Here is a 25,903-nt window from a genome sequence, read left to right as displayed (position 1 = left end):
TTCTCATTGCGGTACTGCTGCGCTCGTCCAGTTCTATCATCGTTGCACTTTGCTCGGTTTCATTGGAGTTAGTTCATTCTTCGTTAATCTGGGTGATTTTCACTGCTGTACCATTGATAGCAACCACAGAAATAATGATATACAATATCATATAACAATTGACATCGTACAATTCAGTTCATTGGCTATTTTCACCCAAAATCAAATCCCCTTGAGGTACACACCGGACTTCCCCATCCTTTCGCATCACCCACCAAGTGCACCCAGGTCCTTGAGCAAAAGCAATCCCACGGATGGGTTTTCCCTTGCCAGAGGCAGGAGTAACCCAGACTGTCTTCCCCAGCATATTTCTTATGTGCACAACAGGGACTTTCTCTCCATCTACAGTACGTAAGGGTTTTGATTGGACAGGGCCACCTCGATTGGCAGATCCCCTGGTGTTGACTAACCAGGTGGCTTCTGCTAAATGTGTATCCCAATGCTTGAATGTCCCACCACCCATTGCTCTCAGTGTAGTTTTTAGCAGTCCATTGTATCGTTCGATCTTCCCAGAGGCTGGTGCATGGTAGGGGATGTGATAGACCCACTCAATGCCATGCTCTTTGGCCCAGGTGTCTATGAGGGTGTTTCGGAAGTGAGTCCCGTTGTCTGACTCAATTCTTTCTGGGGTGCCATGTCGCCATAGGACTTGCTTTTCAAGGCCCGGGATGGTGTTCTGGGTGGTGGCATGGAGCATGGGATATGTTTCCAGCCATCCGGTGGTTCCTTCCACCATGGTGAGCACATAGCGTTTGCCGTGGCGGGTTTGTGGGAGTGTGATATAATCAATCTGCCAGGCCTCCCAATATTTATATTTCAACCATCGTCCTCCATACCAGAGAGGCTTTACTCGCTTGGCTTGTTTGATTGCAGCGCATGTTTCACATTCATGGGTAAACTGTGCAATAGTGTCCATAGTCAAGTCCACCCCTCGATCACGAGCCCATCTGTATGTTGCATCTCTTCCTTGATGGCCTGAGGTATCATGGGACCACCAAGCTATAAATAATTCACCCTTATGTTGTCAGTCCAGATCCACCTGAGCCACTTCAATCTTAGCAGCCTGGTCCACCTGCTGGTTGTTTTGGTGTTCTTCAGTGGCCCGACTCTTGGGCACGTGAGCATCTACGCAACGTACTTTTACAGCCAGGTTCTCTACCCGGGCAGCAATATCTTGCCACAATGCGGCAGCCCAGATGGGTTTACCTCTGCGCTGCCAGTTGTTCTGCTTCCACTGCTGCAACCACCCCCACAGGGCATTTGCCACCATCCATGAGTCAGTACAGAGATAAAGTACTGGCCATTTTTCTCGTTCAGCAATGTCCAAGGCCAGCTGGATGGCTTTTACCTCTGCAAACTGAGTCTACTCAACTTCTCCTTCAGCAGTTTCTGCGACTTGTCCGATAGGACTCCATACAGCAGCTTTCCACCTCCGATGTTTTCCCACAAGGCGACAGGACCCATCAGTGAACAGGGCATATTGCTTCTCATTTTCTGGTAGTTTATTATACGGTGGGGCCTCTTCAGCACGCATCACCTCCTCCTCTGGGGATATGCCAAAATCTTTGCCTTGTGGCCAGTTCGTGATCACCTCCAAGATTCCTGGGCGACTGGGGTTTCCTATTCGGGCCCGTTGTGTGATCAGTGCGACCCACTTACTCCACGTAGCATCGGTTGCATGATGTGTAGAGGGGACCCTCCCTTTGAACATCCAGCCCAGCACCGGCAGTCGGGGTGCCAGGAGGAGCTGTGCTTCAGTACCAACCACTTCCAAAGCAGCTTGAACCCCTTCATATGCTGCCAATATCTCCTTCTCAGTTGGAGTGTAGCGGGCCTCGGATCCTCTGTATCCCCGACTCCAGAACCCTAAGGGTCGACCTCGAGTCTCCCCTGGTGCTTTCTGCCAGAGGCTCCAGGTAGGGCCATTCTCCCCGGCTGCAGTGTAGAGCACATTCTTCACATCTTGTCCTGCCCGGACTGGCCCAAGGGCTACTGCCTGAACTATCTCCTGTTTAATTTGTTCAAAGGCTTGTTGTTGCTCAGGGCCCCATTTGAAATCCTTCTTCTTCCTGGTCACTTGATAGAGGGGGCTTAGAATCAAGCTGTGATCTGGAATATGCATTCTCCAAAAACCCACAACGCCTAAGAAAGCTTGTGTTTCCTTTTTGCTAGTTGCTGGGGACATGGCTGTTATTTTGTTGATCACATCCATTGGGATCTGACGACGTCCATCTTGCCATTTTATTCCTAAAAACTGGATCTCCTGTGCAGGTCCCTTGACCTTCCTTTGTTTTATGGCAAAACCGGCCTTCAGAAGGATTTGGATTATTCTCTCCCCTTTCTCAAAAGCTTCTTCTGCTGTGTTGCCCCATGCTATGATGTCATCAATGTATTGCAGGTGTTCTGGAGCCTCACCCTGTTCCAGTGCGGTGTGGATCAGTCCATGGCAAATGGTAGGGCTGTGTTTCCACCCCTGGGGCAGTCGGTTCCAGGTGTACTGGACGCCCCTCCAAGTGAAAGCAAACTGTGGCCTGCACTCTGCTGCCAAAGGGATGGAGAAGAACAAATTAGCGATATCATTTGTGGCGTACCACTTGGCTGCCTTTGACTCCAGTTCGTATTGAAGTTCTAGCATGTCCGGAACGGCAGCACTCAGTGGCAGCGTGACTTCGTTCAGGCCACGATAGTCTACTTTTAGTCTCCACTCTCCATTGGACTTTCACACTGGCCATATGGGACTGTTAAAGGGTGAGCGAGTCTTGCTGATCACTCCTTGGCTCTCCAGTCGACGAATCAGCTCATGGATGGGGATCAGGGAGTCTCGGTTGGTGTGATATTGTCGCCGGTGAACTGTTGTGGTAGCGATTGGTACCTGTTGTTCTTGGACCTTCAAAAACCCCACAACAGAAGGATCCTCTGAGAGACCGGGCAAGGTGGACAGCTGTTTAATTTCCTCCGTCTCCAGGGCAGCTATACCAAAAGCCCACCGGTACCCTTTTGGGTCCTTGAAATACCCTCTCCTGAGGTAGTCTATGCCAAGGATGCACGGAGCCTCTGGGCCAGTCACAATGGGGTGCTTCTGCCACTCCTTCCCGGTTAGGCTCACTTCGGCCTCCAACACAGTTAACTCTTGGGATCCCCCTGTCACTCCAGAAATACAAATGGGTTCTGCCCCTTTATAGTTTGATGGCATCAGGGTACACTGTGCACCAGTGTCTACTGGAGCCTTATACTCCTGTGGGTCTGATGTGCCAGGCCATCAAATCCACACAGTCCAATAAACCCGGTTGTCCCTTTCCTCCACCTGGCCGGAGGCAGGGCCCCTCTAGTCCTGGTCATAGTATCCGTTTCTCACTTCCTGCAAACGCGAGTTAAGAATTCCTTCGTTACAATCCAAAGTAAGATCAGCCCTTCTACTCTGTCTGGGGAACTGTTCACTGGAAACTGGACCGTCATGAGACAGGTTTTTCCTGAAAACTGGAGCAGCATTTTTCCTGGGAGAACCCCCTTGTGTGATTGTTTTTCCTTGCCACTCACGTACACGTGCCTCTAGGGTGAAGGTAGGTTTTCCATCCCACTGCCTCATGTCCTCTCCGTGGTCACGCAGGTAGCACCACAGGGTGCCCCGTGGTGTGTACTTTCTATATCCTCTCTCTTGAGCAGAAGAACACTGACTCCTAATGGCTGAGATACTGGTCCGTACAGGTGGAGAATAGGATCTGTCGTCTTTGAGTTGCTGGACCTCATGGGACAGTTTCTCCACAGCTGAGACAAGGGAGGAGGAGACACTTTCTTCGTATTCCCAGAGATTGCTAATCATGTCATCTACCGTTGGTGCTACTTCCTCTATCCAGGACAGTACTGCCAACGAACTGGCATATGACGCTGGTGCGCTCCGTACTAATTTCCGCCACATGGGTCGCGTGCACTGGACTCCATCTGGATCTTTGGGTGTTCGGACATCGTCCAGGTCACTATAAACTACCTCCAGCACGCCTAGTTCTCTCAGGTACTGGATACCTCTCTCCATAGTGGTCCATTTGCTTGGGTGACATATAACATCTTCCTTGAAGGGATACCTTTCCTTCATGCCTGACAGCAGTCGCCTCCAGAGGCTGAGGACCTGTGTCCCTTGTCCAATTGCTTTGTCAATGCCCCCTTCCCGAGCAAGGGATCCCAGCTGTTTGGCTTCCTTCCCCTCTAGTTCCAGGCTACTGGCCCCGTTATCCCAGCATCGGAGCAGCCAGGTAACAATATGCTCGCCTGGATGACAGCTGAAATCTTTCCGCATATCTCGCAGCTCACTCAGGGATAGGGATCGGGTGGTTTCTGTCTCGTTTATGAGTTCTTCCTCTTCCTCCTCCTCTCCTCGTGATGGCCCTGCTCTTCCATCATCCTTTTCTAAACGATCTGACCTCCGCTTCCAAGATTTCCTCTTCTGTACAGGGGCAACGGATACCAGCAAGGGTTGGTCCTCTGGTTCAGCTGTAGTGCCTGTTGCTGGGGTTTGGGTAGCTGCAGTGCTTGTCATGGGGGTTGGAGTAACTGTAGTGACCGTTGCCGGAGTTTGAGTGGCTGCAGTGCCTGTTGCAGGGGTTGGAGAAGCTACGGTGACTGTTGCCTGAACCACATTCAGGATACATAGCAATACGAACATGCTTGTTTGAACATCCCAAGGATATTCAAAATTCTCAGGGAATATTGTGGACATCTTCATGAAAAGGATAGAAGAAAAAGGAGTTTCTGACGATATGGAAGGGAAGATGAACAAGTGGGAGAAAGTGTCCCATCCTGTCTCCCCCTTAAATTCATTCTCCGAGGAGAAAAAGGTACAATTAGTAACAGTTTCTAAGAGGTGGTTCCCGAGGTACAGAAATGACGGCAGTGGTGAGTACAGATACCAGATTAGACTTGTGACCAATGATTTTATCACCTCATAAAACAGCAGCAAAATGATTATCTTGGCCCAGTTCCGAATAATGATAAACAGCACAAACGGGAACATATACTGCAAGCAAGGTATTACATGACCCAACATTGAGAGCCAGCCCCACAACTTTGACAGCCAATACATCAACATTGTGACCAATCAATATAACGAATGCTTATAACAATTTTGCCTTAACACACTTTTGTCAGATCTCTCTCTGGGGTCAGATCTATCGTTATCTCAACCCTTCGAGCCCCACGTTGGGCGCCAAAAAGGACTGTCATGGTTTAATCTGGCAGGCAGCCAAATACCACGCAGCCGCTCACTCACTCCCCCCGCCCCCCACAGTGGGACGGGGAGAGAATCGGAAGGGTAAGAGTGAGAAAAACTCGTGGGTTGAGATAAAGACAGTTTAATAGAACAGAAAAGGGAAAATAATAATGATAATGATAGAATATACAAAATGAGTGATGCACAATGCAATTGCTCACCACCCGCGCTGACCGATAACCAAGTAGCGATCGGTACTTCCTGGATCACGCCTACCATTCATATACTGAGCATGATGTCACATGGTATGGAATACCCCATTAGCCAGCTGGGCCGACTGTCCTGGCTATGTTCCCTCCCATCTTGTGTACCTAGTTCAGTCAGTAGGCATGGGAGCTGTCCTTGGACTAGGAGGGCACTTAGCAACAACTGAAAACATCAGGGTGTTATCAACATTCTCCTCATACTAAATCCAAAACACAGCACTAGGAAGAAATTTAACCCTATCCCAGCCAAACCCAGGACATTAATATACTTGTAAAATCGTTTTTTGTTGTCTCTCACGACAGTGGCCAGGTTGAGTTCTAGCTGGGCTTTTGCCTTTCTAATTTCCACTCTGCACGACCTAACGAGATCCCTGTACTCTGCTTGAGTTGCCTGGCCCTTCTTCCAAAGGTGGTAAACTCTCCTTTTTTTCCTGAGTCCCAGCCAGAGCTCCCCGTTCAGCCAGGCCGGTCGTCTTCCCCGCCCGTTCTTCTTGCGGCACATGGGGACAGCCCGCTCCTGCGCCTTTAAGACTTCCTTCTTGAAGAACGTCCAGCCTTCCTGGACCCCTTTGCCCTTCAGGACCGTCTCCCAAGGGACCCTCTCGACCAGTGTCCTGAGCAGGCCAAAATCCGCCCTCCGGAAGTCCATGGTAGCGGTTTTGCTGGCCCCCCTCCTTACTTCACTAAGTATTGAGAATTTTATCATTTCATGGTCACTAAGCCCAAGACGGCCTCCGACCACCACATCTCCCACCAGTCCTTCTCTGTTTGTGAACAGCAGGTCAAGCGAGGCATCTCCCCTGGTGGGCTCGCTTACCAGCTGCGTCAGGAAGTTATCTTCCACACACTCCAGGAACCTCCTCGACTGTTTCCTCTCTGCCGTGTGGTATTTCCAGCAGACATCCGGAAAGTTGAAGTCCCCCACGAGAACAAGGGCTAGCGACTGGGAGACTTCTGCCAGCCTCTGGTAGAATATTTCGTCTGCCTCCTCTTCCTGGCTAGGTGGTCTATAACAGACCCCCAGCAGGATATCTGCCTTGTTGGCCTTCCCCCTCATCCTTACCCACAAGCACTCGACCTCGTCATCACTACTATCGAGCTCTAGACAGTCGAAGCATTCCCTAACATACAGGGCTACTCCACCGCCTCTCCTTCCTCGCCTGTTCCTTCTGAAAAGCTTATAGCCGTCCATTGCAGCACTCCAATCGTGCGACTCATCCCACCACGTTTCCGTGATGGCGACTAAGTCATAGCTACCCCGCTGCACAATGGCTTCCAGCTCCTCCTGTTTGCCGCCCATGCTGCGTGCATTGGTATAGATGCACTTGAGCTGGGCTATCGATTTCTCCCCCAACATTGGCGTGCGGTCCCTAGGCTCTTCTCTAGAGAGCCTGGTTTTATCCCCGTCCCCCTTCGAATCTAGTTTAAAGCCCTCTCGATGAGCCCGGCCAACTCACACGCGAGAATCCTTTTCCCCCTGGGAGACAGCTGAACTCCGTCCGTCGCCAGCAGGCCCGGTGCCGTGTAAACCTCCCCGTGGTCAAAGAAGCCAAAATTCTGCCGATGGCACCAGCCCCTAAGCCACGTGTTGATCCGATGAGTTTTCCTGTTCCCTTCAGTATTCCTCCCCGCCACTAAAGGGATCGAGGAAAACACTACCTGTGCTCCCGATCCTTCCACCAATAGCCCCAGTGCCCTGAAGTCCCTTTTGATCCCTTCGGGACTTCTCTCTGCAACCTCATCACTGCCAGCCTGTATAACCAGTAGCGGGTAGTAATCAGAGGGCTGTACCAGACTAGGGAGCTTCCTAGTAATGTCCTTAACCCAGGCCCCAGGGAGGCAGCAGACTTCCCTGTGGGATGGGTCTGGCCTGCATATTGGGCCCTCCATCCCCCTCAGAAGGGAATCACCTGTGACAATTACCCTCCTTTTTTTCTTAGCGGAGGCAGTCGTAATGCATGGGGTTGACTGCCTCGCCTTGGGCAACCCCCTGGATGGGCCTTCATCTGCGTCCTCGTTTGTCTGGCCCTCAAGTTCCAGAGCCCCGTATCTGTTCTGTAAGGGCAGCTGGGAAGGTTGAGGTGAGGGAGGCCGGGCAGGGATTCGCCTGGCGCCCTGAGCAGGGACCTGTGTCCATTCCCCTCTGTTGCTTGGGTCCCCTCCTTCTGCCTGGTGGCAAGAGGGCAGGGGATCCTCCGCTTCTTGTGGAGCCTCCATCTGCTGCCCTTGCCTCAGGGATGGTAGGGTGTGGCTCCACCAATCTATATCTCCCTCTCACACTCCCTGATACTCCTTAACCTCTCCACTTCCTCCTTCAGCTCTGCCACCAGGCTGAGCAGATCATCCACCTGGTCACACCTCACACAGGCGTTGTCTCTGCTGCCCTCCTGTACAAGGGACAGGCTCAGGCATTCCCTGCAGCCGGAGACCTGGACAGATGTATGTTTGCGTAGGGGCTCGGTCTGAGTCGCCACATTCCTTCTGGCGATGGCTTTCGGCCGAGTGGAAACCATGGCTAGGTCCTCTTCTGGGAGGGTGATGACCACTAGTTGAGCTAGCCTCTAGAGCCTAGAGCGGGGGCTGCGCCCTGTCCGCTCGCCTTCCCTGCACGATCTGCCTGCGCAAACTGCCGTGCAAACTGCCGTGCAAACTGCCGCGCCGCGCCACGCCACGCCACGCCCTTCTGCTGCGCCACGTCCTGTTTGCCCGCCCTGTTCGCCGCACTCCCTGGGGGCTGCTCTTGTATGTGAGGGGGTTTGGCCGCCGTCCCTCCTGTCCCCGCCCACGCTGAGTCAGAGCTGCTGCTCGTCAGGAGTTCCCTCCTCCGGCTCGGGGGAGGGGCTGGGGCACCCTCTTGCTCCCTGCGCTTTTGCCTTCGCGGTTTTTGCCGCGGTTTTGCCGCTTCAGGAAGGGTCCCCCGGTGCGATCCTCTGCTCCGGAGTCCTTCACCTCATTGGCTTCCTTGCCTATAGCATGAAATCCATGGTTGCAACCTGTGAGTTTGTCCTGGTTTCGGCTGGGATAGAGTTAATTTTCTTCCTAGTAGTTGGTATAGTGCTGTGTTTTGGATTTAGTATGAGAAGAATGTTGATAACACACTGATGTTTTAGGTGTTGCTAAGTGGTGTTTACAGTGGTCAAGGACTTTTCAGCTTCCCATGCCCTGCCAGGTGCACAAGAAGCTGGGAGGGAGCACAGCCGGGACAGCTGACCCAACTGGCCAAAGAGATATTCCATACCATATGACGTCATGCTCAGTACATAAACTGGGAGTTGGTCAGGGAGAGGCGATCGCTTCTTGGGGACAGGCTGGACATCAGTCGGCAGGTGGTGAGCAATTGCATTGTGCATCACTCATTTTGTATATTCTACCATTATTATTGTTATTATTATTTTCCCTTCCTCTTCTGTTCTATTAAACTGTCTTTATCTCAATCCACGAATTTTACTTTTTTTCCGATTCTCTCCCCCATCCCACTGGGGGTGGGGGAGTGAGCGAGCGGCTGTGTGGTGTTTGGCTGCCTGCCGGGTTAAACCACAACAGAGTTAAAAGGAGAGTACGGCAAGGTTGTGTCCACATCATTTTGTGACACAGCATGCTACAGGGTCCTTACAGGGATTATTCAGGAAAAAAAGGAAAGGAATTATACAAATTCTCTTTTCCATCATTCTTGCACCCCTTACATCTTTTTTTCCTTTTTGCTATCATGGGGAGAAAGGGAAGAGGGTGAACGGGAAAGACAAGAGAACAGAAAGGCAAAAAAACAAAATTCAGGAGTGACTTACTGAGGTGAATGAGAAGAAAAAAAAGAGGGGGAAATCCTGCACTCATGTTCCACATAAATCTTCTTCGAGGGACTGTAAGGAACCACTCACCCCCAGAAAACCGATTTTAAAAGCTTAAACACCTCTCTTGTAATCATGCTGGAACTCTCAGAGAAATCATCTCATCCAAACAGAGTAAGATTGAGGAAGCTCATCAGATATGGTACAGTGACACAAAGCATCTGAGCTGCTCGTTCTGGTCCCAAACTGGAGCTTCTCTCAGAGCCCTTGGATATACCTCTCTCTACTGCACAACTGGCAGAAAACCTTGGCACAGTCCTCTAAATGCTCTACTAAAAAAAAAAAAAACCAAACCACATTTCAGTTCTGAATACTTCTCTTACCCCTTCTGCAGGCATGACCTGAAAGAGTCATGTAAAGTAAGTTATGAGGGCAGTTACACAGTTAATTTTGAACTGATATGTTCTTAAGAGGAGAAACACCACCTCTTGTAAATTTATGAATGTGCAAACACTGGACTCTATCCTACCAGGTCTCAATTCACCAAGGCAGCATTAATCATTACCTAGGCTTCAGCACACGGGAATAGTCACATGAAAGTCAATCCCCATTCATAAATCTTTGCTGTAAGAACACTTACTACACTCTCAGATGTGTGTTTTTTGTTTTGTTGTTTTTTTTTTTCCCCTGCATAAATCTAACATACTTAATCTTTGTATGTGATAAATCTGGCACAGAAATCCACGAAGGTTCCTACACAGTGATCTCTAATCATACTGTGATATCCCTTACGGAGACTGTCGGTAATGCAAAGAATATGTCTACATTTTTTAATGTCAAACAATGTATAATAATGTAAGGATGTTTGTAAGTCTGCATACAGTGTCTGAATGCTGAGATCAAGCATAATTATGGTGATGCAGTGAAACATTAAACATTTGCATCAAAATTTGAATTGTGCCAGCTTTTACTGCCCTGTAACTAAATAAATAGTTTGTTTGATTTCCTTTTAGCCTTCCATAAAGAATTATCTTTGGCTTGAAAAGAAACCTAATATTTGCAGCAGGCCTTGAGGGGGGTCGGCTCCCCCCCGGCAGGTACTTGCTGTCCAGAGCCACAGCCTCGCACCTGCCTGTCAAAGGCTGCTGGCTCATGAGCGCAGCCCAGCACAGAAGGTCATGGAGCCACAAAGTGTATGTCAGTACGCAAACTGACAGCGCTGCAGTGTGGGTTCCTGAGCCAGAAGCCAGGTGGACGTCCTACATAAAGCCTGAATCTCAACAGACCCATGCGCTCACCATTTAGTGCAGTGTTGGAAAAGAAAGAATTTAGGCTGGTCTCAGGGTTTATCTCACAATGTACCAATCCTTCAAGGAAATCAGGGGAGGGGAATGGCAGCCTGAAAGCTTCATGAACTGCACTGCCACCATCATCTGGATAGGACAAAATGGCTCAGCAAGATGTGGAAGCTCAGCACTATATATTCTGGATGTTCCTAATGGGCTGAGACCTCCTGGCCGCAAGAAGCTGTAGTTGAAACGCTGACCTCTCAACACTTGTATGTGGCTCTTTGCCTGAAAGGAAGCCAAGTCAAACCCAAACTATTGGGCTTATTCAAGCCCCACCATGAGGAAAAGTCAAGCAGCACCCTGTTGCACTCTAAGCAATCTACAGTGCCTGCAGGCACATGATCAACTTGCCCAGCTGCTGTGTTGTCAAGGAAGAGGTAAGTTCCTTTTTCAGGAATGTACTGATATCAAACAACAGATGAAAGCAAGGGACTGCCTTTCAGCAGAACCTGAGGATGACTTCTGGGGGGTCTAAATGAATAGATGGGGTAGGTTACTAGCTCTGAAACCGAAGAACAGAAGTGTCTGTGAGGGACTTGCCTGTATTTGGGACTTTGCTCTATATTATCCTTTGATAAGGTCTCATTTTACCCCAGTGCAGCACATCTGCAATGCATCAGGAGTAGGGGAATGGGAAAATGGCTACATCTCAGAAAAAGCTCTAACTATGGTCTTATCTCAACTCCAGTTGCAGGCAGAGTGCTATTAACTGTCTAATTCCTCAGTCCCCAAAAACATTCCTTTCCATCTCACGAATGCAGAAAGCCTACACAGCTAGACATTTGCTCTCCTTTCCCTGACAACTTTTCCAACAGGATGGTGCACTACGTTTGAAAATGCTGCAGTGAACTGAGAATTACAAATACAGGGGGTACCGTAAAAATAACCGAATTAAATTCAATAGCTAATTTAAAACCCCAGGAGCCACTGTATCAACACTATATTTCCATTAATTCAATAACAAACTTAATTTTAATTTTCATCAAGCCTTCATGGATTTTTAGTCTATCCCACTAACTGCTGCAGAAAATGAATCCTTCATGAAAAATTCAGGTTGAGCTTGAGCAGCCACGTAGGAGTTGTGTTTTCTGTTTGGTTGAACCTCTCTTTGCCACCAGAGGGTGCAAACCTGCAGTGTCCAAATGTGGATCAGGGTTAATACCATCACATTAGTACTGCTACAAAAATAACTGTAAGAATTCTTATGAATATAGTATAGATATTCTTATACCTCACCATCACTGCCCATCTAAAATGGAAAAAAAAAACCACAAAAAAACCCAAAAAAATACACAAAAAACCCAAAACAAAACTTCAAGACACTGTTTGAATATTCCATGCAATGCGAGAGCATCCAGCACTCTACTACAGGCAGGAGAGATTTCCACCACAGAAGTGAAACAGAATAATTACCTAGTTCTGTTGGATGTACCTTGTTTTTTCCCTTATGGACCTTAAAGCTCCACAGACCATGTTTTCTGTTAGGCTGTGATCTTTAACCTTTGTGGTAGATCTCTACATCTGTTGAGAACCCTTCAAAGGCTATATTCCCTGGGATCACCAGATGTGTAAGGCTTCCCAGACCTATAGCTCATTGCATTAGGGCTTTATTTACCAATAACTGCTCATGAATCAACACTAAAAAGCATGAATTGAAGGTGCTATCCAAAAGTGCCAGTACAGTGCCAGTAGTATAGAGAATATGAATGTGGCCTTGTACACTAAAATTTGATTCTTAAGCTTGCTTGCTTCAGCAGTGTATTGGGTTTACGTGGCAAGGTTTTGGTAGCGGAGGAGGGGGCTACAGGGGTGGCTTCTGTGAGAAGATGCCAGAAGCTGCCTCCATGTCCGACAGAGCCAGTGCCAGCCGGCAACAAGATGAACCTGCTGCTGGCCAAAGCTGAGCCAATCAGCGACGGTGGTAGCGCCTCTGTGATAACATATTTAAGAAGGGGAAAAAACTGCTGTGCAAGAGCAGCTGGAAGAGAGGAGTGACCATATGTGAGAGAAACAACTCTGCAGACACCAAGGTCAGTGAAGAAGGAGGGGGAGGAGGTGCTCCAGGCGCTGGAGCAGAGATTCCCCTGCAGCCAGTGGTGAAGACCATGGTGAGGCAGGCTGTCCCCCTGCAGCCCATGGAGGTTAATGGTGGAGCAGATATCCACTCTGCAGCCCATGGAGGACCCCACGCCAGAGCAGGTGGATGCATCCTGAAGGAAGCTGTGACCCCGTGGAGAGCCCACGCTGGAGCAGGCTCCTGGCAGGACCTGTGACCCCTCAGGGGACCCACGCTTGAGCAGTCTGTTCCTGAAGGACTGCACCCCGTGGAAAGGACCCACGCTGGAGCAGTTTGTGAAGAACTGCAGCCCGTGGGAAGGACCCACGTTGGAGAAGTTCGTGGAGGACTATCTCCCGTGGGAGGGACCCCACGCTGGAGCAGGGGAAGAGTGTGAGGAGGAAGGAGCGGCAGAGACAACGTGTGATGAACTGACCGCAACCCTCATTCCCCGTCCCCCTGCACTGCTCGGGGGGAGGAGGTAGAGAAAAACAGGAATAAAGTTGAGCCTGGGAAGAAGGGAGGGGTGGGGGGAAGGTGTTTTAAGATTTGTTCTTATTTCTTATTATCCTACTCCATTGTTAATGGGTAATAAATTACTTTCCCCGAGTGGAGTCTGTTTTGCCCGTAACGGTAATTGGTGAGTAATCTCCCTGTCCTTATCTCGACCCACAAGCCTTTCGTTATATTTTCTCTCCCCTGTTCAGCTGAGGAGGGGAGTGATAGAGCGGCTTTGGTGGGCACCTGGCATCCAGCCAGAGTCAACCCACCACAAGCAGCCCAATGCACGGAGCGATGATAAACAGAAAACAAAAGGACTTTTATCTATATTCCTACTGCTGCTTTTTTCAGATGGCTGCAAGTTTTTAATTGTTTTGTACTGATTAGCTTGCATTAAGAGTATCACACCTACACTTCCCTGTACCAGTCTTTCAGCTGTGTGTATATCATAGAAAAACATCAAAGTGTATCTCACTTTCAAATCAACATCAAAGCAGCTGTAAATGAAACAATAACAACTGTGAGGTTTTATTAATGAATTAAAAAGAAATACATGTAACTTTAGCACTGCTTCTGTTAAAAAAATCTCTTGCACTCTAGCCTGAGCACTTTTAAAAATCTTGCTACTGTAAATGATACTTTGCTGCTAATACTGAAATGCATGTTTTAGTCCTAAGATGATGTCAGTTTAAAACATTTCGAGCGGAAATGTTTTAAAAGGCTCAACTTTATTCCTGTTTTTCTCTACCTCCTCCCCCCGAGCAGTGCAGGGGGACAGGGAATGAGGGTTGCGGTCAGTTCATCACACGTTGTCTCTGCCGCTCCTTCCTCCTCACACTCTTCCCCTGCTCCAGCGTGGGGTCCCTCCCACGGGAGATAGTCCTCCACGAACTTCTCCAACGTGGGTCCTTCCCACGGGCTGCAGTTCTTCACAAACTGCTCCAGCGTGGGTCCTTTCCACGGGGTGCAGTCCTTCAGGAACAGACTGCTCAAGCGTGGGTCCCCTGAGGGGTCACAGGTCCTGCCAGGAGCCTGCTCCAGCGTGGGCTCTCCACGGGGTCACAGCTTCCTTCAGGATGCATCCACCTGCTCTGGCGTGGGGTCCTCCATGGGCTGCAGAGTGGATATCTGCTCCACCATTAACCTCCATGGGCTGCAGGGGGACAGCCTGCCTCACCATGGTCTTCACCACTGGCTGCAGGGGAATCTCTGCTCCAGCGCCTGGAGCACCTCCTCCCCCTCCTTCTTCACTGACCTTGGTGTCTGCAGAGTTGTTTCTCTCACATATGGTCACTCCTCTCTTCCAGCTGCTCTTGCACAGCAGTTTTTTCCCCTTCTTAAATATGTTATCACAGAGGCGCTACCACCGTCGCTGATTGGCTCAGCTTTGGCCAGCAGCAGGTTCATCTTGTTGCCGGCTGGCACTGGCTCTGTCGGACATGGAGGCAGCTTCTGGCATCTTCTCACAGAAGCCACCCCTGTAGCCCCCTCCTCCGCTACCAAAACCTTGCCACGTAAACCCAATACACTGCTGAAGCAAGCAAGCTTAAGAATCAAATTTTAGTGTACAAGGCCACATTCATATTCTCTATACTACTGGCACTGTACTGGCACTTTTGGATAGCACCTTCAATTCATGCTTTTTAGTGTTGATTCATGAGCAGTTATTGGTAAATAAAGCCCTAATGCAATGAGCTATAGGTCTGGGAAGCCTTACACATCTGGTGATCCCAGGGAATATAGCCTTTGAAGGGTTCTCAACAGATGTAGAGATCTACCACAAAGGTTAAAGATCACAGCCTAACAGAAAACATGGTCTGTGGAGCTTTAAGGTCCATAAGGGAAAAAACAAGGTACATCCAACAGAACTAGGTAATTATTCTGTTTCACTTCTGTGGTGGAAATCTCTCCTGCCTGTAGTAGAGTGCTGGATGCTCTCGCATTGCATGGAATATTCAAACAGTGTCTTGAAGTTTTGTTTTGGGTTTTTTGTGTATTTTTTTGGGTTTTTTTGTGGTTTTTTTTTTCCATTTTAGATGGGCAGTGATGGTGAGGTATAAGAATATCTATACTATATTCATAAGAATTCTTACAGTTATTTTTGTAGCAGTACTAATGTGATGGTATTAACCCTGATCCACATTTGGACACTGCAGGTTTGCACCCTCTGGTGGCAAAGAGAGGTTCAACCAAACAGAAAACACAACTCCTACGTGGCTGCTCAAGCTCAACCTGAATTTTTCATGAAGGATTCATTTTCTGCAGCAGTTAGTGGGATAGACTAAAAATCCATGAAGGCTTGATGAAAATTAAAATTAAGTTTGTTATTGAATTAATGGAAATATAGTGTTGATACAGTGGCTCCTGGGGTTTTAAATTAGCTATTGAATTTAATTCGGTTATTTTTACGGTACCCCCTGTATTTGTAATTCTCAGTTCACTGCAGCATTTTCAAACGTAGTGCACCATCCTGTTGGAAAAGTTGTCAGGGAAAGGAGAGCAAATGTCTAGCTGTGTAGGCTTTCTGCATTCGTGAGATGGAAAGGAATGTTTTTGGGGACTGAGGAATTAGACAGTTAATAGCACTCTGCCTGCAACTGGAGTTGAGATAAGACCATAGTTAGAGCTTTTTCTGAGATGTAGCCATTTTCCCATTCCCCTACTCCTGATGCATTGCAGATGTGCTGCACTGGGGTAAAATGAGACCTTATCAAAGGATAATATAGAGCAAAGTCCCAAATACAGGCAAGTCCCTCACAGACACTTCTGTTCTTCGGTTTCAGAGCTAGTAACCTACCCCATCTATTCATTTAGACCCCCCAGAAGTCATCCTCAGGTTCTGCTGAAAGGCAGTCCCTTGCTTTCATCTGTTGTTTGATATCAGTACATTCCTGAAAAAGGAACTTACCTCTTCCTTGACAACACAGCAGCTGGGCAAGTTGATCATGTGCCTGCAGGCACTGTAGATTGCTTAGAGTGCAACAGGGTGCTGCTTGACTTTTCCTCATGGTGGGGCTTGAATAAGCCCAATAGTTTGGGTTTGACTTGGCTTCCTTTCAGGCAAAGAGCCACATACAAGTGTTGAGAGGTCAGCGTTTCAACTACAGCTTCTTGCGGCCAGGAGGTCTCAGCCCATTAGGAACATCCAGAATATATAGTGCTGAGCTTCCACATCTTGCTGAGCCATTTTGTCCTATCCAGATGATGGTGGCAGTGCAGTTCATGAAGCTTTCAGGCTGCCATTCCCCTCCCCTGATTTCCTTGAAGGATTGGTACATTGTGAGATAAACCCTGAGACCAGCCTAAATTCTTTCTTTTCCAACACTGCACTAAATGGTGAGCGCATGGGTCTGTTGAGATTCAGGCTTTATGTAGGACGTCCACCTGGCTTCTGGCTCAGGAACCCACACTGCAGCGCTGTCAGTTTGCGTACTGACATACACTTTGTGGCTCCATGACCTTCTGTGCTGGGCTGCGCTCATGAGCCAGCAGCCTTTGACAGGCAGGTGCGAGGCTGTGGCTCTGGACAGCAAGTACCTGCCGGGGGGGAGCCGACCCCCCTCAAGGCCTGCTGCAAATATTAGGTTTCTTTTCAAGCCAAAGATAATTCTTTATGGAAGGCTAAAAGGAAATCAAACAAACTATTTATTTAGTTACAGGGCAGTAAAAGCTGGCACAATTCAAATTTTGATGCAAATGTTTAATGTTTCACTGCATCACCATAATTATGCTTGATCTCAGCATTCAGACACTGTATGCAGACTTACAAACATCCTTACATTATTATACATTGTTTGACATTAAAAAATGTAGACATATTCTTTGCATTACCGACAGTCTCCGTAAGGGATATCACAGTATGATTAGAGATCACTGTGTAGGAACCTTCGTGGATTTCTGTGCCAGATTTATCACATACAAAGATTAAGTATGTTAGATTTATGCAGGGGAAAAAAAAAAACAACAAAACAAAAAACACACATCTGAGAGTGTAGTAAGTGTTCTTACAGCAAAGATTTATGAATGGGGATTGACTTTCATGTGACTATTCCCGTGTGCTGAAGCCTAGGTAATGATTAATGCTGCCTTGGTGAATTGAGACCTGGTAGGATAGAGTCCAGTGTTTGCACATTCATAAATTTACAAGAGGTGGTGTTTCTCCTCTTAAGAACATATCAGTTCAAAATTAACTGTGTAACTGCCCTCATAACTTACTTTACATGACTCTTTCAGGTCATGCCTGCAGAAGGGGTAAGAGAAGTATTCAGAACTGAAATGTGGTTTGGTTTTTTTTTTTTTTAGTAGAGCATTTAGAGGACTGTGCCAAGGTTTTCTGCCAGTTGTGCAGTAGAGAGAGGTATATCCAAGGGCTCTGAGAGAAGCTCCAGTTTGGGACCAGAACGAGCAGCTCAGATGCTTTGTGTCACTGTACCATATCTGATGAGCTTCCTCAATCTTACTCTGTTTGGATGAGATGATTTCTCTGAGAGTTCCAGCATGATTACAAGAGAGGTGTTTAAGCTTTTAAAATCGGTTTTCTGGGGGTGAGTGGTTCCTTACAGTCCCTCGAAGAAGATTTATGTGGAACATGAGTGCAGGATTTCCCCCTCTTTTTTTTCTTCTCATTCACCTCAGTAAGTCACTCCTGAATTTTGTTTTTTTGCCTTTCTGTTCTCTTGTCTTTCCCGTTCACCCTCTTCCCTTTCTCCCCATGATAGCAAAAAGGAAAAAAAGATGTAAGGGGTGCAAGAATGATGGAAAAGAGAATTTGTATAATTCCTTTCCTTTTTTTCCTGAATAATCCCTGTAAGGACCCTGTAGCATGCTGTGTCACAAAATGATGTGGACACAACCTTGCCGTACTCTCCTTTTAACTCTGTTGTGGTTTAACCCGGCAGGCAGCCAAACACCACACAGCCGCTCGCTCACTCCCCCACCCCCAGTGGGATGGGGGAGAGAATCGGAAAAAAAGTAAAATTCGTGGATTGAGATAAAGACAGTTTAATAGAACAGAAGAGGAAGGGAAAATAATAATAACAATAATAATGGTAGAATATACAAAATGAGTGATGCACAATGCAATTGCTCACCACCTGCCGACTGATGTCCAGCCTGTCCCCAAGAAGCGATCGCCTCTCCCTGACCAACTCCCAGTTTATGTACTGAGCATGACGTCATATGGTATGGAATATCTCTTTGGCCAGTTGGGTCAGCTGTCCCGGCTGTGCTCCCTCCCAGCTTCTTGTGCACCTGGCAGGGCATGGGAAGCTGAAAAGTCCTTGACCACTGTAAACACCACTTAGCAACACCTAAAACATCAGTGTGTTATCAACATTCTTCTCATACTAAATCCAAAACACAGCACTATACCAACTACTAGGAAGAAAATTAACTCTATCCCAGCCGAAACCAGGACAAACTCACAGGTTGCAACCATGGATTTCATGCTATAGGCAAGGAAGCCAATGAGGTGAAGGACTCCGGAGCAGAGGATCGCACCGGGGGACCCTTCCTGAAGCGGCAAAACCGCGGCAAAAACCGCGAAGGCAAAAGCGCAGGGAGCAAGAGGGTGCCCCAGCCCCTCCCCCGAGCCGGAGGAGGGAACTCCTGACGAGCAGCAGCTCTGACTCAGCGTGGGCGGGGACAGGAGGGACGGCGGCCAAACCCCCTCACATACAAGAGCAGCCCCCAGGGAGTGCGGCGAACAGGGCGGGCAAACAGGACGTGGCGCAGCAGAAGGGCGTGGCGTGGCGCGGCGCGGCAGTTTGCACGGCAGTTTGCACGGCAGTTTGCGCAGGCAGATCGTGCAGGGAAGGCGAGCGGACAGGGCGCAGCCCCCGCTCTAGGCTCTAGAGGCTAGCTCAACTAGTGGTCATCACCCTCCCAGAAGAGGACCTAGCCATGGTTTCCACTCGGCCGAAAGCCATCGCCAGAAGGAATGTGGCGACTCAGACCGAGCCCCTACGCAAACATACATCTGTCCAGGTCTCCGGCTGCAGGGAATGCCTGAGCCTGTCCCTTGTACAGGAGGGCAGCAGAGACAACGCCTGTGTGAGGTGTGACCAGGTGGATGATCTGCTCAGCCTGGTGGCAGAGCTGAAGGAGGAAGTGGAGAGGTTAAGGAGTATCAGGGAGTGTGAGAGGGAGATAGATTGGTGGAGCCACACCCTACCATCCCTGAGGCAAGGGCAGCAGATGGAGGCTCCACAAGAAGCGGAGGATCCCCTGCCCTCTTGCCACCAGGCAGAAGGAGGGGACCCAAGCAACAGAGGGGAATGGACACAGGTCCCTGCTCAGGGCGCCAGGCGAATCCCTGCCCGGCCTCCCTCACCTCAACCTTCCCAGCTGCCCTTACAGAACAGATACGGGGCTCTGGAACTTGAGGGCCAGACAAACGAGGACGCAGATGAAGGCCCATCCAGGGGGTTGCCCAAGGCGAGGCAGTCAACCCCATGCATTACGACTGCCTCCGCTAAGAAAAAAAGGAGGGTAATTGTCACAGGTGATTCCCTTCTGAGGGGGATGGAGGGCCCAATATGCAGGCCAGACCCATCCCACAGGGAAGTCTGCTGCCTCCCTGGGGCCTGGGTTAAGGACATTACTAGGAAGCTCCCTAGTCTGGTACAGCCCTCTGATTACTACCCGCTACTGGTTATACAGGCTGGCAGTGATGAGGTTGCAGAGAGAAGTCCCGAAGGGATCAAAAGGGACTTCAGGGCACTGGGGCTATTGGTGGAAGGATCGGGAGCACAGGTAGTGTTTTCCTCGATCCCTTTAGTGGCGGGGAGGAATACTGAAGGGAACAGGAAAACTCATCGGATCAACACGTGGCTTAGGGGCTGGTGCCATCGGCAGAATTTTGGCTTCTTTGACCACGGGGAGGTTTACACGGCACCGGGCCTGCTGGCGACGGACGGAGTTCAGCTGTCTCCCAGGGGGAAAAGGATTCTCGCGTGTGAGTTGGCCGGGCTCATCGAGAGGGCTTTAAACTAGATTCGAAGGGGGACGGGGATAAAACCAGGCTCTCTAGAGAAGAGCCTAGGGACCGCACGCCAATGTTGGGGGAGAAATCGATAGCCCAGCTCAAGTGCATCTATACCAATGCACGCAGCATGGGCGGCAAACAGGAGGAGCTGGAAGCCATTGTGCAGCGGGGTAGCTATGACTTAGTCGCCATCACGGAAACGTGGTGGGATGAGTCGCACGATTGGAGTGCTGCAATGGACGGCTATAAGCTTTTCAGAAGGAACAGGCGAGGAAGGAGAGGCGGTGGAGTAGCCCTGTATGTTAGGGAATGCTTCGACTGTCTAGAGCTCGATAGTAGTGATGACGAGGTCGAGTGCTTGTGGGTAAGGATGAGGGGGAAGGCCAACAAGGCAGATATCCTGCTGGGGGTCTGTTATAGACCACCTAGCCAGGAAGAGGAGGCAGACGAAATATTCTACCAGAGGCTGGCAGAAGTCTCCCAGTCGCTAGCCCTTGTTCTCGTGGGGGACTTCAACTTTCCGGATGTCTGCTGGAAATACCACACGGCAGAGAGGAAACAGTCGAGGAGGTTCCTGGAGTGTGTGGAGGATAACTTCCTGACGCAGCTGGTAAGCGAGTCCACCAGGGGAGATGCCTCGCTTGACCTGCTGTTCACGAACAGAGAAGGGCTGGTGGGAGATGTGGTGGTCGGAGGCCGGCTTGGGCTTAGCGACCATGAAATGGTAGAATTTTCGATACTTGGTGAAGTAAAGAGGGGGGCCAGCAAAACCGCTACCATGGACTTCCGGAGGGCGGACTTTGGCCTGCTCAGGACACTGGTCGAGAGGGTCCCTTGGGAGACGGTCCTGAAGGGCAAAGGGGTCCAGGAAGGCTGGACGTTCTTCAAGAAGGAAGTCTTAAAGGCGCAGGAGCGGGCTGTCCCCATGTGCCGCAAGAAGAACGGGCGGGGAAGGCGACCGGCCTGGCTGAACGGGGAGCTCTGGCTGGGACTCAGGGAAAAAAGGAGAGTTTATCACTTGTGGAGGAAGGGTCAGGCAACTCAGGAAGAGTACAGGGATCGCGTTAGGTCGTGCAGAGAGGAAATTAGAAAGGCAAAAGCCCAGCTAGAACTCAACCTGGCCACTGTCGTGAGAGACAACAAAAAATGCTTTTATAAGTATGTTAATGACAAAAGGAGAGCCAAGGAGAATCTCCATCCTCTATTGGATGCGGGGGGGAACGTTGCCACCAAGGATGAGGAAAAGGCTGAGGTACTCAACGCCTTCTTTGCCTCAGTCTTTAGTAGTCAGAGTGGTTATCCTCAGGGTACTCAGCCCCCTGAGCTGGAAGACAGGGACGACGAGCAGGATAAACCCCCCATAATTCAAGAGGATGAAGTTCATGACCTGCTATGCCACCTGGACGCTCACAAGTCTATGGGGCCGGATGGGATCCACCCGAGGGTACTGAGGGAGCTGGCGGAGGAGCTTGCCGAGCCACTCTCCATCATTTACCAGCAGTCCTGGTTAACTGGGGAGGTCCCGGACGACTTGAGGCTCGCCAATGTGATGCCCATCTACAAGAAGGGCCGGAGGGAGGATCCGGGGAACTACAGGCCGGTCAGCCTGACCTCGGTGCCGGGGAAGATCATGGAGCGGTTCATTTTGAGGGCGCTCACGAGCCATGTCCGGGACAACCAGGGGATCAGGCCCAGCCAGCACGGGTTCATGGAAGGCAGGTCCTGCTTGACCAACCTGATCTCCTTCTATGACCAGGTGACCCGCCTAGTGGATGAGGGAAAGGCAGTGGATGTGGTCTACCTGGACTTCAGTAAGGCCTTTGACACTGTCTCCCACAGCATTCTCCTAGAGAAGCTGGCGGCTCACGGCCTAGACAGGTGCACTCTTCGCTGGGTAAAAAACTGGCTGGACGGCCGAGCCCAGAGAGTTGTGGTGAACGGAGTTAAATCCAGTTGGCGGCCGGTCACGAGTGGTGTTCCCCAGGGCTCAGTACTGGGGCCGGTCCTGTTCAATATCTTCATCAATGATCTGGACGAGGGGATCGAGTGCTCCCTCAGTAAGTTTGCAGATGACACCAAGTTGGGCGGGAGTGTTGATCTGCTGGAGGGTAGGAAGGCTCTGCAGAGGGACCTGGACAGGCTGGATCGATGGGCCGAGGCCAACTGTATGAGATTCAACAAGGCCAAGTGCCGGGTCCTGCACTTTGGCCACAACAACCCCAGGCAACGCTACAGGCTTGGGGAAGAGTGGCTGGAAAGCTGCCCAGAGGAAAAGGACCTGGGGGTACTGGTTGACAGCCGGCTGAACATGAGCCGGCAGTGTGCTCAGGTGGCCAAGAAGGCCAACGGCATCCTGGCCTGTATCAGAAATAGTGTGGCCAGCAGGAATAGGGAGGTGATCGTGCCCCTGTACTCGGCACTGGTGAGGCCGCACCTCGAATACTGTGTTCAGTTTTGGGCCCCTCACTACAAGAAGGACATGGAGGTGCTGGAGCGCGTCCAGAGGAGGGCAACGAAGCTGGTGAAGGGCCTGGAGCACAAGTCTTATGAGGAGAGGCTGAGGGAACTGGGGTTGTTTAGCCTGGAGAAGAGGAGGCTGAGGGGAGACCTCATCATGCTCTACAACTACCTGAAAGGAGGGTGTAGCGAGGTGGGTGTTGGTCTCTTCTCCCAAGTAACTAGCGATAGGACAAGAGGAAATGGCCTCAAGTTGCGCCAAGGGAGGTTTAGATTGAACATTAGGAAAAATTTCTTTACTGAAAGAGTGGTCAGGCCTTGGAACAGGCTGCCGAGGGAAGTGGTGGAGTCACCATCCCTGGAGGTATTTAAAAGACGTGTAGATGAGGCCCTTAGGGACATGGTGTAGTGGACATGGTGGTGTTGGGTTGATGGTTGGACACGATGATCTTAGAGGTCTTTTCCAACCTGTATGATTCTATGATTCTATGATTCTATGATTGTTTTTCAGTGATAGACTTTCAAAGTTCTTCCAAAATTTGTGCAGATTTCTCCTTTGACTTGTTACTACCTGCTTCCAGAAAAACTTATGCAAGGGCGGTGGTTTCAACAGTCAAATTTTACAGAATGCCAATGTCCTGGTTCCAGCTGGGACAGGCTTAATTTTCTTCCCAGTAGCTTGGGGGGTGTGCTGTGTTTTGGGTTCGGTGTGAAAGGAGCGTTGATGGCCCATTGATGCTTTGGCTGTTGCTGGGTGATGCTTGCACCGGGAGGGGGGAGCACAGCCGGGGTGGTGGACCCAGCTGGCCAATGGGGTATTCTATACCATGTGACATCATGCTCAGTATAAAAACCAGGTGTGTGGGGGGGCTCGCCCCCCGTTCGTGACACGCGGTTGGCGGTTGGTGAGCGGTTGTGTTGTGCATTGCCTTCTTTATGTATTCTGTTATTGTTGCTGTTCTCATTGTTATCCTTACTGTTCTACTTAGTTTTATTTCAATTATTAAACTGTTTTTATCTCAACCCGGGAGCTTTCCTACTTGTGCCCTCCCGATTCTCTCCACCATCCCACCGGAGGGGGGTGATTGAGCGGCTGCGTGGCGTTTATTTTTGCTGGCTGGGGTTAAACCACGACAGTCCTTTTTGGCGCCCAACGTGGGGCACGAAGGGTTGAGATAACGACAGATTATTTAGAGCATATTAAGGAATTTATATCTGGTAACATATTAATTTGTTCTGCACCATGCTCTTGTTTTTACTGTACCTGTTAAAAATTGGAGTTGGGTTTTGCAGTCTGTTGGGCTCTGCCATGATTAATGATGTTTTGCCTGGGAGATTTGTTACTAAAATGCTGGCATTGGGGGTTATTTGGTATTTGGGATTCGTAATGAAGCCGTTTCTGTATTTCGGGTACCACCTCATGGAGACCATTAGAAATTATACCTTTTCCTCCGAGAGATTTTTTATGGAGGAAATAGAGAATGGCACCCTCGCTACCTTCCTCTATGATGTCATCTCCTTCGTTAAAATAACTTGCCAGTACCTTGAACATCCCTGGGTAGTTAAGGTACATCTATTGGTACTCCTTGGGAATATTGTAGTGGTTTTATCCAAGGTTAGTAAGCAATTTAAGAATGTCATCCAGAGATCTGCCCCAAGGCTGGATAGTTATGAGTGGCAGGGCGAGTGGGATAGCATGGGCAAATGCCTAGGGCGATGGGCACCCCCAGTGTTCTGGAACTTTACCCCTGAACAAGTGTAGAACCCTGAAAAATTAGTAGAATATTTGGAAGAAGTATGCTGTCACCCTGGCCATTCTAGGGAGACGCAAATCACTACAATGTGCTGGGGCCTGGCCCATGCCTACCGAGCCCTGTTTAACACCACTCAGAACCCCCAAGGGGAAGGAAACGTCTCTGCAGTTGATGACAAAGCAACAGGCCCTGTGGCTACTCCACCCCCCACGGCAAGCACAGCGGCTCCCTCACCCCCCAGGGCAGGCACGGCAGCTACTCTGCCCCCTGCGACAGAGAACCAACCCATGCCGGAATCAGTCGCCCCTATACAAAAAAGAAAATGCACAAGAAAATCAGCTCGTCTAGTAAGGGATGAAGATGAACCAGGGCCATCACGAGAACAGGAGGAGGAGGAGGCAGAACCCGTAAATGAGATGGTGACCACACGATCCCTATCCCTGGGTGAGCTGCGAGATATGCGAAAAGACTTCAGCCGTCGTCCAGGCGAGCACATTGCCACCTGGCTGCTCCGATGCTGGGATAATGGGGCCAGTAGCCTGGAATTAGAGGGTAGGGAAGCCAAGCAGCTGGGATCCCTTTCTAGGGAAGGGGGCATTGACAAAGCAATTGGACAAGGGGCACAAGTCCTCAGCCTCTGGAGGCGACTCCTGTCAGGTGTGAAGGAAAGGTATCCCTTCAAGGAAGATGTTATATATCGCCCAGGCAAGTGGACCACCATGGAGAGAGGTATCCAGTACCTGAGAGAATTAGCTGTGCTGGAAGTGATTTATGATGACCTGAACAACGAGCAGTTATCCAAAGACCCAGATGAGGTCAAATGCACCCGACCCATGTGGCGGAAGTTTGTACGGAGCGCACCAGCGTCACATGCAAACTCATTGGCAATAATGACCTGGAGAGATGGAGAGGAGCAAACAGTGGATGAACTGGCTGGCCAACTCCGGCAATATGAAGAAAGTCTCTCTTCCTCCCTACGGGCCTGTGTCTCTGCTGTGGAGAAACTGTCTCGGGAGGTCCAGCAACTCAAAGAGGATATGTCCTGCTCCCCACCTGCATGGGCCAGTGTCTCAGCCATTAGGAGCAAGCGTCCCTCTGCTCAAGAGAGGAGACATCGTGGGTACACACCCCGGGGCACCCTGTGGTTTTACCTGCGTGACCATGGAGAGGACATGAGGAAGTGGGATGGAAAACCTACCTTCACCCTAGAGGCACGTGTACGTGAGTTGCAAGGGAAAACAACCACAAAAGGGGGTTCTTCCAGGAAAACTGCTGCTCCAGTCTCCAGTGAGCAGTTCCCCAGACAGAGTAGAAGGGCTGATTCCACTTCCGACCTTAACAAAGGGACTTCTGATTCATACTTAAAAGAAGTGGATAGCGAATATGATGACCAGGACTAGAGGGGCCCTGCCTCAAGCCAGGTGGAGGAAAGGGACAACCGGGTTTACTGGACTGTGTGGATTCGATGGCCTGGCACATCAGACCCACAGGAGTATAAGGCTCTCGTAGAA

At 49.8% G+C, this 25,903-nt stretch overlaps 1 protein-coding gene across 1 annotated transcript in view; it reads right to left on the bottom strand.

Moving 5' to 3' along the window:
• LOC142074982 (high affinity cAMP-specific and IBMX-insensitive 3',5'-cyclic phosphodiesterase 8B-like) overlaps positions 1 to 25,903 on the bottom strand; it is a 198,296-nt gene that overhangs the window by 16,348 nt on the left and 156,045 nt on the right. The window contains 1 exon segment of the mRNA XM_075135982.1: positions 18,621 to 18,708. Coding sequence (XP_074992083.1) covers positions 18,621 to 18,708 — 88 coding nt within the window.

The sequence above is a fragment of the Calonectris borealis genome, chromosome W, assembly GCF_964195595.1.
Source record: "Calonectris borealis chromosome W, bCalBor7.hap1.2, whole genome shotgun sequence".
NCBI classification, from domain to species: domain Eukaryota; kingdom Metazoa; phylum Chordata; class Aves; order Procellariiformes; family Procellariidae; genus Calonectris; species Calonectris borealis.
Note: the sequence above shows the minus strand (reverse complement) of the source record. Positions and strands in the feature narration are given on the sequence as shown.